Source organism: Prionailurus bengalensis, chromosome B1 (assembly GCF_016509475.1).
Source record: "Prionailurus bengalensis isolate Pbe53 chromosome B1, Fcat_Pben_1.1_paternal_pri, whole genome shotgun sequence".
In the NCBI taxonomy this organism is placed as follows: Eukaryota; Metazoa; Chordata; class Mammalia; order Carnivora; family Felidae; genus Prionailurus; species Prionailurus bengalensis.
In genome coordinates, this window is record NC_057344.1 from 25,815,074 (window position 1) to 25,831,200 (window position 16,127).

Sequence of the window (16,127 nt, forward strand, 5' to 3'; positions counted from 1 at the left end):
CTCTGGAGGGAGTCGGCTCAGAAACATGGGTGGGGTTATTTTGTTTCTAAAGTTGACCTAGTCTAGACGTGAGGAGTCACAAAGTCATCAGACTGACTTTGCGCATTCCTAGGCCCTCTGCCTCTACATGTCCATCTGTAACTTGGGCATAAAAAAATGCAGACGTGCACCTGACTACTACTCCGGGAGGCTCCCGCCGGCCAGGAAAAGGGGGCGAGTCGCCACTCAGGAAGCCCGGTGTGTCAGGAGACTGTTGGTGATCTGGGCTTTAGTCCCGGGAGGCCAGACGCCTGGCAGAAAAACCGCCCACCAAGCAAGCATCAGGAGAGAAGCCTTGGCAGGTGAGGGTAGTTGTCCCGCGGATTGGCGACAGGGGCGGAGGCCTGGGTTCCAAGAGGCTTTGTTCAATTACAAGCCAGGCCCCAGTTTCGGGAGAAGCCAATTAGATCCCCGCTGGGGGATCATCTGACCTCGCGTTCCTCCCCAGGAGGGGCTTCGTAGGGGGCGGGGCCAGGCGCGAGGCTCCTCCGGGACCGGGGCGCCGGCCGTGCGGGGGAGTCCCGGGCGCTTTAGCGAAGCCCCGCCCCGCCTCGCGCCCGCCAGGCCCCGCCCCCGGGGCTTCCCGGGCGCGCGCCGCCCCGCTGTGTCCGCGCGCCACGCCCCCCAGCTCGCGGGCCGCGTGCGGAGCCGCGCGCCCCGGAGGCTCCGCGACCGTGGCGGCGGGCGGCGGCGGAGGAGCAGCCCTCCGCGGGCCATGTCTTCTCCGGTCGTGGCGAGGAGCTCCCCCGGAGGGAGCCAGGAGATGGCCCCCACGCCGCGGAGCCGGGGCCGGTTCTGGGAAGTGGGCGGCGGCAGCGGCGACCGGCTGGAGCGCGCGGCGGCGGAGTCGGAGCGCTGGGAGCTGCTGCTCCGCCGCGGCGAGCTGCTGGCGCTGGGCGGCCACCTGAAGGGAGCGCTGGAGGCGTACGCGGCGGCGCTGCGCCGCGGGGCCCCGGTCAGGCCCGAGTGCCTCGGCACCTTGGTGGACTGCCTGGTGCTCAACTACCGGCTTCGCCACGGGCTGGGCTGGAGCGCGACCCTCGGAGCGAGCGCGGACCCCGGCGCAGGCGGGCTGCTCAGCTGCTTGGGCTGCCGGGGCTTCCTGAACGAGCCGGTGACCGTGCCCTGCGGCCACAGCTACTGCCGTCGCTGCCTGCGGAGAGAGCTCCGCGCCCGCTGCCGCCTCTGCCGGGACCGGCTGCCGCCCGCCGCCGCCACAGATGCTGAGGGCACCACCCCGCGGCCGCCGCCTCTGGCCGCCGCCATCGCCGCCTCGGGCTTCAGAACCAGCGTCGTCCTCAACCACCTGGCCGAGAAGTGGTTCCCGGGCCAGCGGGAGCGAGCCCGCGCGGCCGGCCGGCTCGGGGAGCTGCTGCACCAGGGGCGCTACCGGGAGGCCCTGGCCGCCGCCTGCGAGGCGCTTCGAGCAGGTGACCGCGCGGGGATGCGGCGTGGGCCCGGGCGACCCCACCCTCCTTTCCCCGACGGGCTGACTGCCCGGCGTCTCTGCCTCCCCGAGGCTGCCTGACTCCCGTGCGTGGGGTTTCGGGGTCCTCGAGGGTGTGGGAGGGGGCGGCGCCCCAGGGTGCTTCGGTCACAATGGGGATCGCCTTCGGAGCCGACTGTGACGCGGCGCGGGGAGGGGCGCGCAGGCTCGGGGTTCCCTTGGCCGCGGCCCTGCGGTCTGAAGCGGGCGTCCCGAGCGGAGCGGGGGGCCGGGTGGAGGCCGCCGGAGCGCGGGATGGGGTGGAAGTTGGGCGAGCCCGAGCGGCCGCTCGCTTCCTGCCGCGCTCTTTCCGGTAATTGGCCGGCCGGGCCGGGCCCGCCGCCGGCAAACGACAGCCGGGGCGGGGAGAGGATCTCCCCACCGGAGGATAGGCGTGCAACGTTTACCGTCGTCTCGCACGAAAGTCATTGGGGCAATTGAAGCCGCGGGAGGGCAGAATTGCATAAGCTGGTGGGGGGGGGGGGGTTGTGTAACGGGTGACGTCCGGTGGGCGTGGCGGGAGCTCGGCGCCCGCACCCAGCTCCGGGAGGCCCCGCCGGCCACTGGGCTTGGGGCGGGTGTCGGAGCTGCCAGGGGGTGTTAGGTCTTACCTGAAACGTCTGCAACCTTGGTTGCTCTTGATGGTTTACCTGCCTATTTCAAATAATACTTATTTCATAAACACACGTGTGCTTACTTTCCGAGCACTCCTAGTTCTCGGTAAAGAAAAAGAGGTAGTCTCTGATCGAGTTCTTTGACACGCTTTTGTTTGCCTTTCCACTCTTGATCAAGCTGTGGGGAAAAGCCTTTTAGGTTTTTTGTTTGTTTCTTTGCCTCCAAGAAGCAGCATTGGCTTCCTAACCTAGGTTAGCACTCTTAAGGTGGTTTCGGGCTGCCAAAGGGGACCCTGCCGGACTTACCTAGGTGAAATGAAGATTACTTTAAGTCAATCGGTGGTTCTCTACCAGAGGTATTTTAGCAGCCCCCCCGCCCCGGGGGACATTATCTAGAGCAATATCTGGTGATAACTGGAGACACCCCTTGTGGGTGTAGTGCTGGTACATGTGTTGGGTAGAGGCTAGGGATGCTAACATCCTACAGCGCGCAGGACAGCCTCCCACACAGTTGTCAGGCCCCAAATGTCAATAGTGTCACTGTTAAACCTTGTGTTAAATAAGTATATTGCAAGAGTAGTGTCTTTATTGGCATGAAATAATGCTTGAGGGAATTATCCCCGAGAAAACAGACGTCTAAAATATAAACCGGTATTAGGTAAATTTATAAACTGTGTCACCAAAACGATCTTTTTGCAGGTCTTTTATCCTAAGTGCTTAGTCATTTTGAACTAGTGACAATACATTGAGTTACTTAATACCTTTGGAGTTCAAAGCATAAACTTGGCACATGTTCATAGTCTTTCAGTATCTTTATGGGAAGTGTAGGCAGTTATAAAATGGAATAGAATGATAGAAAGAAAGAGAACAACAGTATTTGGAATACAGAATTCAAATACAGACAGCTCTGCCTCTCTGGGTAAATGGAGCATGAGTAAGGAAGCACAAACCATCTAGGCCATGGGCCTCATTTCAACGATGAAGCAGAAGCTAGGGCAGTGAAATGACTTGTCCAAAGTCACACAGCTAGCTGGTTTTAGAGGCAACATCATATTCTCCATTTCTCCTAAATGTTGCACCAGGGCCCATTCTGCCCTTATAGCTCACCCAATGAAAAGTGTTTGATACAAATTTCCAGGGAAGTTTTTCTCTCTCTTTCTTTCTTTCTTTCTTTCTTTCTTTCTTTCTTTCTTTCTTTCTTTCTTTTCTTTCTTTCTCTTTTCTCTTTCCTTCCTTCCTTCCTTCCTTCCTTCCTTCCTTCCTTCCTTCCTTCCTTCCTGTCACTCGTATAAAACAAAGGATGAAACTTATGGACAGCACTATGCAGTATTAATTACTAATTTGACCTCTTAAATTAGACACTTCATAAAAATTCATATCCTAATCTACAGAACAGTGAGCACATTTACTAATTAAGGTCTGGCTTAATATTCTCTAACCAGTAATCTTTTAATTAAGGAAGACTCTGGGCCTTGGGTTAAAGACATTTTTTTTAACAGAAAAAAAAAAAAAAGACCTTTTCTCTCCTTTTTCCAATTTGCATGGACTGCCCACGGGGATTTTGCCTATTTAGCTACTTAAGTCTTACTTTGGCAGAACTAGAACTCAAGTCTTTTGACTTTCACCTCATTAGCTTCTTTTCCCTTATTCTCTGAGGTCTTTCAAAAGTCATGAATTCCATACTGAAAAGTGTGTCTGAATGTTACTAATGAAGAAAAATTTTTTTTATCCCTTAAATTTTTAGTGCAAAGTGGGAAGGAAAAAAAAAAAAACCTTATAGCTAACAAATTGTAGTTGGTCAACTATAGATACCAAGTGTTTAACAATATATGGGGTAAATAATAATGTTTAGTAGAATTATACATCGGTATTATTAGGCTTTGACTTTTCAGAGTCAGCTAGTTCGCTAGATAGGCATTTGAAATGTGTTTATATAATTGTACAGTTCTGTGGTTACTAATGATAGATACTTTTCATTATTGCTGATGAGAAGAAAGACCACTATAATTTCTTCATAGAATTCTTATGATGAAAGAACTAAATACTATTAACTAGAAAAAGATAATCTAGTCTACAGTTAGCCCACACCCGTCCAAATTTATCCCTGTTGACAAGAAAGGCAAGCTTGAAAACCTTTGCCAAAATCAGAAGTTTCCCATTGAGATTACATAAGTTTCTGTTGAATTGAAATATATTTAGATAACATTTAATCTATTGATCTTTTGGTATTAACTCTCAGATGTTTCATAACTTTCTGTCTGTTTAGGATTCAGGAATATTATGTAAAAGTCCTTTCTACATGGAATCTTTATACAATATAAGAGCCTATTGAAGTGATCTCACTTTGCTATGCTATTTTCCTTTTATTTTTAATAAATTTGTATGCTGGCTTGCCTCTTCCCTGTGTACACCCCTCTCACCCAAAGAACCGTATAAGTAACAGTTTGAACTGATTAAAAGAAAAAAATAAAGGTCATAAGGGGGAGAATAGTGTATTTAAAATACTTGTAAATTTTTGTCTTTAAAATTAATTATGTAGTTCTTACCTGTTAAGCATTTAAAAAAAATTTTTGTATCATTTGGTCTTCACAAAGAATCCTCGGAAGGAAACTGAGGGATCTAGAAGTGGAGGTGCAGTGTGGTCTAGTGGTTAAAGCTAGCTGACTGCCTCAGTTTGAATCCCAGGGCAACCTTCCACTTACTCTCTGACCTTGGGCCTGTTGTCTAACCTGTCTGTTTTGGTTTCCTTATCTGAAAAAGCGAGAATGGTATCTGCAAGATAGATACCAGTAGTAACAGCTACCTAGAGCTGTTGGGAGAGTAAATGCCTAGTAAATAGTAACAAAAATGTTTTTAAAATATGAAAGTTGTGCTACAGCCAGAAGGCGATTTGGCTAAAGTTAAAATCTAAACTTTGTAATGTCAAGTCCTGTTCTTTTCTGTCTACCACATTAATAATATTACCCGAGTGAGGGTTGAATCTTGATTCTAGCCTGTATATGTGAATTAGTAACATTTTTGGCATACATTGATAAAATACAGATACTACAAGGCTTTAGTTATAAAAAGAATAGTCAGATTATAGGTATCTACTGAATACATTTAAAGAAGATATGAAGGTGTTTAATATCTTAACTAGGTTAATGTGAAGAAATTTCAATTTATTTTATCAGTAAACTTCTGCGTGTCCTAACTTACTCTGTAAGACACTTGAAACTGTAAACACTTGGACGTTTATATGATGTTTCCTAGTTGACAAAATATTTTCATTTCCATTATCTTAACTGATCCTTAGGAAAGCTCATGTGATTTAGGAGGGCAGCTTTCGCATTGCTAATTCACAGACTGAAGATGGGAGCTCCAAGACTTTTCAGTGACTTTCTTGAGGCAAGTAAATAACCAAGTTGGAACTGAAAGGTAGAAGCAGTGGATATTGCTTCTAAGACTAAAATTGATATAAAAAATGAGCATATAGGGGCCCCTGGGTGGGTCAGTTGGTTGAACATCTAACTCTTGATTTCAGCTCAGGTCACGATCCCGGGGCCCTGGGATCCAGCCCTGGGTCGGACACCCTTGGGCTCCGCACTTAGTGTGGAGCCTGCTTAAGATTCTCTCTCCCTCTGTCCCTCTCCCTCTTTCAAAAAAAATTAGCATAAAATCAAATCTCAAGTATCCATACTGTCTTTTCAGCAGATACTTACTGAGTACTTAGTACATAAACGGCATTGTTTTAGGTGCTGGAAATATAGAAGTGAACAAAATAAAATATCTGTCCTTACAGAATGTGTATTTTTTCGTGTGTTTCCTTTAAAATTGTAGCAAATTGGTATTTATTGAAAATCACTACAACAGGGGTTTATATTGCTAAATTGACTTCTAACAAACAGACCCTATAACGTGGTAGATCTTTGATTCATCCTTTCTTTAAGGATGTTACTTTACTTAAGTTTGAGGATTTTTACAGTGCCTCAGCATCACTACAAGGATCAGTTAAATGGCATACTCTTATTGATACAGAAGATGGGAAAAGGGGTTATGTAAATATTATATTTTCTGTTTTAAATAATGCCATTTTTTATCTTTTTTGATTCATCAGACAATGAAAAATTTACCAAAACTCCATTGTCTTAGATTTCTAGTTATTTGTACATTAACCTTTGGTATATTCAGAATTGTTTTTCTGTTTAGTGGAATATTTCTAAGAGGCTTAGATATATTCGTGTGAAATTTTAAATGAATTTATATAGTATTCTACCACTCGCATTGGAGAGATATTTTTCAAAATCGTACTGTGTTTTACTGTACAAGATGAATGACTTAGACTCTAAAATGCAATACGGAAACTTCTGTTCAGATTTCCCCCACTTTGGTAGAATAGGATCAGTCTTTTTTTTTTCTTCTCCTCCCTCTCTTTTTTTTTTTCCTTCACCTTCCTCTCTCTCTCTCTTTTTTTAATGTTTATTTATTTTAGAGAGAGAGCACGAGTCGGGGAGGGGCAGAGAGAGAGGGTCTCACAGAATCTGAAACAGGCCCCAGGCTCTGAGCTGTCAGCACAGAGCCCGACACAGGGCTCGAACTGACCAACCGTGAGATCATGACCTGAGCTGAAGTTGGACTCTTAACCGAGTGAGCCACCCAGGCGTCCCTCTTTTTTTTTAACTTATTTATTTTGAGAGAGTGTGTGTGCGCGTGCCACGTACATACATTAGGGTTTGGGGCAGAGAGAGACAGAATCCCAAGCAGGTTCCATGCTGCCAGTGCAGAGCCAGATGCGGGCCGAACTCCCAGACCCAGAGATCATGACCTGAGCCAAGATCAAGGGTCTGGCGCTTAACTGACCGAGCCACCCAGGCGCCCCTCTTCTCCTTTTGTTCAGTCTGCACTACTGATCCCTAAAGATGTTGCTCACTGGCAAAGATCTATTTGGATAAAAGAAAGTACTTTTCCTAATGCCTTGTATCAAGAGCAAATCTCACTGCTATCCAACTTATTTAGAAATGTTTTGTAATACTAACGTTTATTGAGCATTTGTGTGGCGGGCATTGTGTTGTCAACATGCGTGGTCTTACGTAGTCTTCACGACAGTCAGAAGATGTGTCACCAGCATTCTCTAGGTCCTCGAGGAGACTGAGGTTTAAAGAGTAAGATAGACTGTCCAAAGTGGATCTCAAACAGATGTTCTGAATCCAGTGGTTATGATCTTAAGTATGCCAGTTACTATTCCTGGAATTTATTAATCACTCCCTAATAACTTGTCAATTGGCAGCTTTTAGTTTATGATAACAAAGTCCTACCATACTGAACTTGAAAAAGTAATCGAAGCAAAGAAATTTGGCATTTTGGTTAGCTGCTGAAATTGTTGAAATAGCTCAATATAGAAATCCAAGAAAAAAACACTCCGAAGAACAAGTAAAAGATTATGAACATGGAAGGCTTATTCTTATGCATACACAATCTAAGTAATCAATAAATATATATTGTAAAGGTCAAACTTACTAAAGTTTAAGCACATTAAAATAAATTTTTTTGTATTTTTCCAGGAAACAAAAATACATAGCTTGTGGGAATATAAAATAAGTTTTTATAAAAGGAGGGTTAGCAGAATGTATTGAAAACTTTGCCATTCATCTTTGTAGACTGTGACTAAGGAAATAAGCAGATAATGTAAAGGCATACAGATAGATGTTCATGATAGTACTTTTTATATTAGCAAACATTGGAAGTAAATGCTGAGTTGGACATTTTTAAATTGTGAGCATGGTAGAATACTTTGCGACCATTAAAAATCATGTGAATTTAATGACATTGGCAAAAAAGCAGGTTATAAACTGTATATATGGTAGATTTCATAAAACTATAAAATTACAAATATAATCTACACACAGAGGAGAAAGATGTGTTTTATGCCAATACTAGTTATTTCTTTATGATGGGGAGAAAGGTTTTTATTTCTTAATATTGTATATTTTTCAAATTTTTATAAGTAAACATTTTATAACTTTTATAATCTGAAACAAAGTTTCTTGAAGATGAACTAAGGAAACAACCCATAGACCCATTACTGACCATTTACCCCTAAGGATTAGAACAAAGATGAGGAATTGGAACTCCGGAGAACGTTCCTCAGCCCATGAAATTCCTCAGATTGCTAAAGACCTGATTTCCTCAGATGTGTAGCAGAATTTTATTTCATTTTTTTAATTTGCCTGATGACTCACGATATTACTAGGTCTAAGAGAAAATGGGAGCAATGAATTAAGGAGCATAAGGGGACAGATTTTAATGAATTTCCCCTTGTTCGGCAAACATTTAGCAAAGCCGGGATTTGAGAACACAAAGACAGGAAATAATGGAGGGAGTTCAAAAATAGATTTTAAAATGAATGCAGTGCACGTAGAGTGAAGGAACATGATCATACAGCGAACACTTGCAAGGTACCAAGTCTCTTGTGTTTTGCATACATTAACTTGCACTGGAGTAGTCCTGGGAGGTAAATGCTGTTATCTGCATAGAAGTGCAAGCGAGTACCCCGGAGCCAGACTGCCTGAGAGAATCTTGAATCCTCCACTTCTCAGTTTTTATATCATGGGCCAGGTACTTAAATTCTGTGCTTGGTTTCCTTATCTATGAGAATGTGGATAATGCTAGACCCTACTAGGATTGTTCTGAAGGTGTAAGTCATCTAGAATAGTATACACCAAGTGGTGTTTCTTAAACACAAATAATTTTTTTTAAAAATCCTCAATTTTATAGCTGAGGAAACAGTACAGAGGTGTTTGGCAGTTTGTCCCAGTCATGCCGAGCAAGTGGAGGAGCCTGGAGTTGAACCCAGGCAGTGTGACCTCAGGGCTGCTGCTCCTGATCCTTGCAATGTGCCAAGTGAAGGCGGGCTCAGGCTAAAGCATCTTGGGAAGAGACTGCTGAGCGGAGTCATGCTGAATGAGAAACCGTTCCCCAGACCATGGGGCAGCAGGGCGGCACTGAAGCAGAGCTGTGACAAGGAGGGACTTCTGTGAGCAAAGGAAGGAGGCATGAAATAGAATGGCACGTGTGGGGCAGGGTGAGCTTAGGTATTACTGGAGCCCAAAGGGGGAGGTTGACCATGCAGGAAGAAAGGCTGGAGGGATGGGCAGATGCCGGGTGTGTAGGGATTGGTCTGTTGTACTAAATACCCATCTGATCTTGTGGATGGTGAGGATATAGTAGGGTAAAACTGGATGGAGGCAGTGAGAGCAGTTAGCAAGCTGTTGAAAAAATCATAGAGATGCGGGTCTGGACCCTTAACAAAAGCTGTTAGCAGTAAGATTGGAAAAGACCAGGGTCAGATTGAAGAAATGAAGGATGTAAAGTTGGCAAAGTCAAGGATTTGCAACAGTGAACTCCCTCTCTCTGAGGTGCTGGAGCAGAGGAGGGGGTCTTAAGGAGGCTACTGGAAGCACCCCAGCTCTGGGTGAGCAGTCCTTTGCGGCTCAGGGTTTTAGATGCTTTTGCGTTGACTACTCATTCTTGGACTATTTTGGCACGCTGCTCTCCGTTTTCTGAACTCCAGTTGTGTTTGTCAAATGAGGATTACATGATCCCATTTCACAATAAAATAAACATTTCTAATTAGATTGTAAGCTCTTCAAGGGATAAAATGGGGATAAAACAAAATCTTTTGAACACTACAGGGTCAAGCTTTGTGCCAGGACTCTTCATTCTTGCCTGATGATGAATCATACTGAGCTTTCACTTTCCATGTGCTTTTGTTCAGAGATAATGGTTTCCAATTATATTACTTTAAGAAACAAAAGACAAAATATTCTAGACATGTCTTTTTTATTTGGGAAGCATGAAATATTTTCCTGAGATACTTAGTTCCAATTCTTAAGCATCAGCTGAAAAAGGCCAATTTCATTGTTGAGACTTACCTGTAGGAAAGCAGTCCTTTAAAAACTAGAGTAAACCAGGGAGCTCTTGGGGAGTTTTATTAGTGGTTTTTTTTTTTCTTTTTAATGAGGCATTATGGGTCTTTATGCCCTTTTCATGATGAAAGCTTTAGTTGGTAAGCATACATTTTTGAAGGCTTCAAAGATGAATAGCTTTATTTATTTATTTATTTATTTATTTTTATTTTTTTTTTCAACGTTTTTTTATTTATTTTTGGGACAGAGAGAGACCGAGCATGAACGGGGGAGGGGCAGAGAGAGAGGGAGACACAGAATCGGAAACAGGCTCCAGGCTCCGAGCCATCAGCCCAGAGCCCGACGGGGGGGGGGGGGGGGCTTGAACTCCCGGACCGCGAGATCATGACCTGGCTGAAGTCGGACGCTTAACCGACTGCGCCACCCAGGCGCCCCAAGATGAATAGCTTTAAAAGAAAAGTCAGATTAATTTTGTCTAGATGCACTGAAAATTAGTTTCTGGCTCAGACTTCAGTTTTACAATCTGTGTACCTACAGTAATTGATTATAGTATCATATAGGTGAACCAGCTAACCAAAATTCTGAATGCTATTGAATACTACTTTGGTTTCTCAGGTAAAGATGTAGAGGGTAGTAGTGAAATTATCGACAAAGCTTTTTTCCTCAGAAATACTTGAAATTAAATCTGTTTGGGGATGATCCAATACCAGTGTTTGCAAATGGCAGGAATTCAAATTTTGACCTCTTAAATTCTCACCCCATTTCCTCCAGAATCAGGACCATTGTATACCCTCCTAAGTTTGAGCCTTGGTTAGTCTTTGTTACTAGTTTGAGCCTAAGACAGTCTTGGTCAGTCTTTGTACACTGTTCACTAGTTACATATATGGTTGTTTATAAGTAAGGACTTAGAATTTAAGGTATAAAAAATTAAGATTTATCATAGCATAAGATTTATCATTGAAAGATAAATCTTTAAACATCTAAGACCCGTTTTTCAAATTTGTATAGAATGCCCTATTTTAAGAAAACATTCATTTTCTTTAAGGTGATTATTCATATTATAAAATATTTCCAGTACTTAAAAACCATCATTTCCTGTGCTCACATTATCTACTTAATAGTCATGTGATAAAACTTCTAGATAAAACTCAACATGTAAGTGGGTTGCACCTGTATTGTACTTTGGTGGTTATTGGCTGGAATCACTAAGTCAGTTCTTAATCTGGTATGTATTTTGTAGATTATACAGTAATATTTTTAAAATAAACCTTTATAAAACATGTGTTTCAGAGCCCAGCGATGTGACTCTCAAAATTTACCGAGCGGAATCATATGCTGGTCTCCAAGAGTTTAAAGCAGCCATAGAAGATTTAAATGCAGTTCTCTTGGAACTGCCAAATTGGCCCGAGGTAAAGTTACTGTTTCACATTTGCATACGTTTCAAGTTTAACCTGTAGGGAGCATGCATTAAGTTATGGTTATAAGTTTTAACAGAATAGATTGATTGACTCTTAAAGTATATGGAGCTCTAGAAATCTAGGGTTAATATTTTGAGTGGATGGCTATCTAACAATTTTTTTAATTATAAGAGACCTCTATTTCCTAACTAAAGAACAGCCTGAATTCAGGCACAGAGGGAAAAAAAAATAAGAGATCTTATTATACAGAATTTCGTCACATAAAACTGGTCACATTGTAAAGGTGGAGCCAAACTGAAAACTGATGAAGGAAGTTTATTGATGGAAAGAGAAGAGGTCCTTCAGGCTGTAAATTGAGGCACAACGATGGGGATCAGATTAGGCAGTGATTTAATGCAGTAAATGGGAACAATGGAGGTTGCCTTGCCCATATGGTTTTAAAAAAGACTTGAGGCAAGTATATTATAAGTAATCAGTTTATTAATTCTCCTTTTTATTAAGTTGCCAAGGCAAATCAGTTCATGTCTCATATATGTCCTTTTAAGCCAGAAGTTACTATTTTATATGATTTCTTCCTGTTCAAAACCATGCTTTTGAGGACACAATAGTAAGGATGTTGTAAAAATTCTAAATTAATAAGGAAAATGATACAGAATCCCATGATGCCCAAGGCAAATATATATTAACAAGGGAAATAATCTGTATGCACAACTTTAAAACTGTTAAAAAAAGAAAGAATCTCTAGATTTATTACTGAAGTGATATAATTAGAAATTTGATTTTGAAGTCATTTTCCCAGAAGTGCTTCTCCAGGGAAGTGTGTAAATATACCTTTGAAATGCTTCGGACTCTCAGAGTCATTTAGAGTTTCAAAATGCACATTTCCAAGCAGACCATTTTTATTTTCCTTGATATGGATTTCTAAGAAATAATTCTGTTAGTAAAGGTTGTGTATGTGTGCTTTCATTGAAGGTCTACTTCAGGAAAGGAAAAGTACTCCATGATGCTGGTTTTTTAGGTGATGCCTTACAACTCTTTCTTCAATGCTTAGCCCTTGATGAAGATTTTGCACCTGCAAAGCTAGAAGTAGAAAAGGTAACTGGTTTACCAACTATAATAGTTCAAGGCACATCTAAGACATAGGTCTTTTTAAAAATGCTTTTTTGGAATCTTGGGAAAGAGCATAAGGAGTCCATGAGTCAACTTTAGTAGCAGTTTGACAAGTGGTTTTAAGGTTCATATACTTAGTATATTGAGTTTTTACTGAAATCAAGCTATTTCATTCACAGATATTTAAAAGCATTATTTTTGCTTAAATTTAGGTGTTTTTAATAGTTTGTTTGCAGCCAGACTAACCATCCTTAATTAAATATTGTTATCATGATATTCCTGCTCAGAAATTTTTTTTAATTGAAACAAAATGGGTATATAACATATATAAGTTTCAATGTACAGCATTATAATCCAACATTAGTATACACTACAAAGAGATCACCACTAAAAGTCTGTTTACCATTCATCACCATACAGTGCCTCCTTCCCTCATTTTATCCAGACCCCTTCCTCTCTGGTAACCACCAATCTGTTCTCCATATCTGGGAATTTGTTTTCCTTTTGTTTTGTGTGTTCATGTCTATCTGTTTTTTGTTTTTTTGTTTTTTGTTTTTTTGAGATTCCACATTTGAGTGAAGTCATACAATGTTTGCATTTCTCCATCTGACTTATTTCACTTACCATAATACCTTCATGGTCCATTGATGTCACAAATGGCAAGATATCATTTTTTTTTTTGGCTAAGTGGTAGTCCATCGCATATGTATACTGTATCTTCATTCATCTATTAATGGACATTTAAGTTGTTTCCGTTTCTCAGCTATTGTAAATAATGCTACATGTACATAGGAATGCATATGTACATAGGATGCTATGTAAAGAATGCTATGTAAAGAATGCTACATGTACATAGGAATGCATAACAATGTACATGGGAATGCAAATCTTTTCAAATCAGTGTTTTTGCATTCTAAAGATACATACCCAGAAGTAGAATAGCTGCATGATGTGGTATTCTGTTCTTAATTTGTCAAGGAATCTCCATACTGTTTTCCATAGTGGCTTTACCACCAACAGTTCACTTTTCTTTACATCCTCTCTAACACTTGTTATTTCGTGTCTTTTTGATAGTAGCCATTCTAACCATCGTGAGATGATACCTCATTGTGGTTTTGATTTATATCTCCCTGATTAGTGATACTGAGCACCTTTTTATGTTCCTGTTGGCCATCTGTATGTCTTTGGAAAAATGTCTATTCAGATCCTCTGCCCATTTTCTAATTAGGTTTTTTTGTTGTTGAGTTGTAGGAATTCTTTATATATCTTGGATATTAATCCCTTGTCAGATACATGATTTGCAAAAATCTCCCATTCAGTAGGTTGCCTTTTTGTTTTGATGATTCCTTATACTGTGCAGAAGCTCTTTAGTTTGATGCAATCCCATTTGTTTATTATTGCTCTTTTTCTTGCTTTTGGAGTCAGATCCACGAAAATACTGCTAAAACCTGTGTTGAGGAGTTAACCATCTATGTTTTCTCTTAGGAATTTGCGATTTCAGGTCTTAAATTCACATTTTTAATCCATTTTGAGTTAATTTCTATGTATGGTGAAAGATACTGGTCTAGTTTCATTCTTTTGCCTGTGTCTATCCAGCTTTCCCAGCACCATTTATTAAAGAGACTCATTCATTCTCCATTGCATGTTCTTGGCTCCTTTGTTGTAAATTAATTGTCCGTATATGTATGGGTTTGATTCATTTCTGGTCCATCAGTGTGTGTGTGTCCGTTTTTATGCCGCCATTGTACTGTTTTGATTACTGTAGTTGAAATCGGGGAGCATGCTCCAGCATTTTTCTCCTTTCTTAAGATTGCTTTGGCTATTTGGGATCTTTTGTGGTTTTCTACAATTTTAGGATTACTTGGTCTAATTGGATGGAAAAATGCCATTGGGATTTTGATAGGGATTACATTGAATCTGTAGATTGCTTTGGGGAGTATGGATATTTTAATAATATTATTCTTCCAATCCATGATCATGGTATATCTTCCCGTTTATTTGTTTCTTTCTTTTATCAGGGTCTTAGAGTGTATAGATCTTTCACCTCCTTCATTAAATTTATTCCCCAATATTTTATTTTTGATGCAATTGTAAATTGGATTATTGTCTTACTTTCTCTTTCTGATAAATCCTAATTAATTTATAGAAATGCCACAAATTTCTGTATGTTGGTTTTGTATCTTGCTAAGTTACTGAATTCTTTTGTTAGTTCTAACAGGTCTTTTGTGGAATCTTTAGTTTTTTGTATGTAGTACCATGTCATCTACAAATAGTGACATTTTATTTCTTTCTTTCCAATTTGGATGCCTTTTGTTTCTTTTTCTTGCCTAATAGCTGTGACTAGGATTTCCAGTACTATGATCAGTAAAGTGGTGAGAATGGGCATCCTTATCTTATTCCTGATCATAGAGGAAATGCTCTCAGGTTTTTGCCACTGAGTATGATGCTAGCTACAGGTCTGTCATATGTGGCCTCTTTATGTTTAAGTGCATTCCCTCCGTATCTACTTTAACAGTTTTTGTCATACATGGATGTTGACTTTTGTCAAACCCATATCTAATGAGATTATCATACGATTTTTATCCTGTTTTGTTAATGTGGTGTATCATGTTGATTGGATTGATTGGTTGTTTAATCATCCCTGCATCCCTGGAATAAATCCCATTTGATCATCATGCATGAACCTTTTACTGTATTGTTGAATTCAGTTAAATAATATTTTGTTGAGGATTTTTGCATTAATTTTAATCACTGATAATGGCCTGTAATTTTCTTTTTCTGTGGTGTTCTTGTCAGCTTGGTGGCATCATAAAATTATTTTGGAAGTGTTCCTTCTTCAAGTTTTTGGAAGAGTTGAGAAGGATAAGTATTAAATCTTCTTTAAATGTTTGGTAGAATTCACCAGTAAGCCATCTGGTCCTAGACTTTTGTTTGTTGGGAGGTTCTGATTACTGATTCAATCTTCTTACTAGTGATTGATCTATTCAAATTTTCTGTTTCTTCATGACTCAGTCTTGGAGGAATGTATATGTCTACAAAGTTATTCATTTCTTCTAGGTTGTCCAATTTGTTGGCATATAATTGTTTGTAGTAGTGTCTTATAATTTGGTGTGTCATTTGTAACGTCTCATTTCTCATTTTGTTTCTCTGAGCCCTCTTTTTTTGGATTTGACAGATTTTTTTTTTTTTTACTGTTTTTTATTCTAGTAAAATTGACACACACATATATTAGTTTCATGTGTACACTATAGTGATTTAACAATTCTATACATTATTTAGAGCTCATCATGATAATGTATTCTTAACCCCTTTATCTGTTTCACCTCCACCCCACCAGCCTCCCCTCTGGCAATCACCAGTTCTCTATATTTAAGAATCTGTGTTTTGTTTCTTTTTTTCTTTGTTCATTTGTTTTGTTTCTTAAATTCCACGTATGAGTGAAATCATATGGTATTTGTCTTTCTGTGACTGATTTATTTCCCTTAGCATTATAACTTGTAGATCCATGTTATTGCAAATGGCATGATATCATTCTTTTTTATAGCCAAGTGATATT

The 16,127-nt window shown here is 41.0% G+C and overlaps 1 protein-coding gene across 2 annotated transcripts in view; it reads left to right on the top strand.

The window, feature by feature from the left end:
* Positions 1-607: 607 nt before the first annotated feature.
* Positions 608-16,127, top strand: part of LONRF1 (LON peptidase N-terminal domain and ring finger 1) — a 37,878-nt gene continuing 22,358 nt past the window's right edge. The window contains exons 1-3 of one of the 2 annotated variants that reach the window (XM_043560463.1): positions 608-1,469; positions 11,334-11,452; positions 12,434-12,556. In XM_043560463.1, coding sequence (XP_043416398.1) covers positions 755-1,469; positions 11,334-11,452; positions 12,434-12,556 — 957 coding nt within the window. In that variant the 5' untranslated portion in view covers positions 608-754. The remainder of the gene's footprint in view (positions 1,470-11,333; positions 11,453-12,433; positions 12,557-16,127) is intronic. The other variant, XM_043560473.1, reaches the window with a different exon arrangement.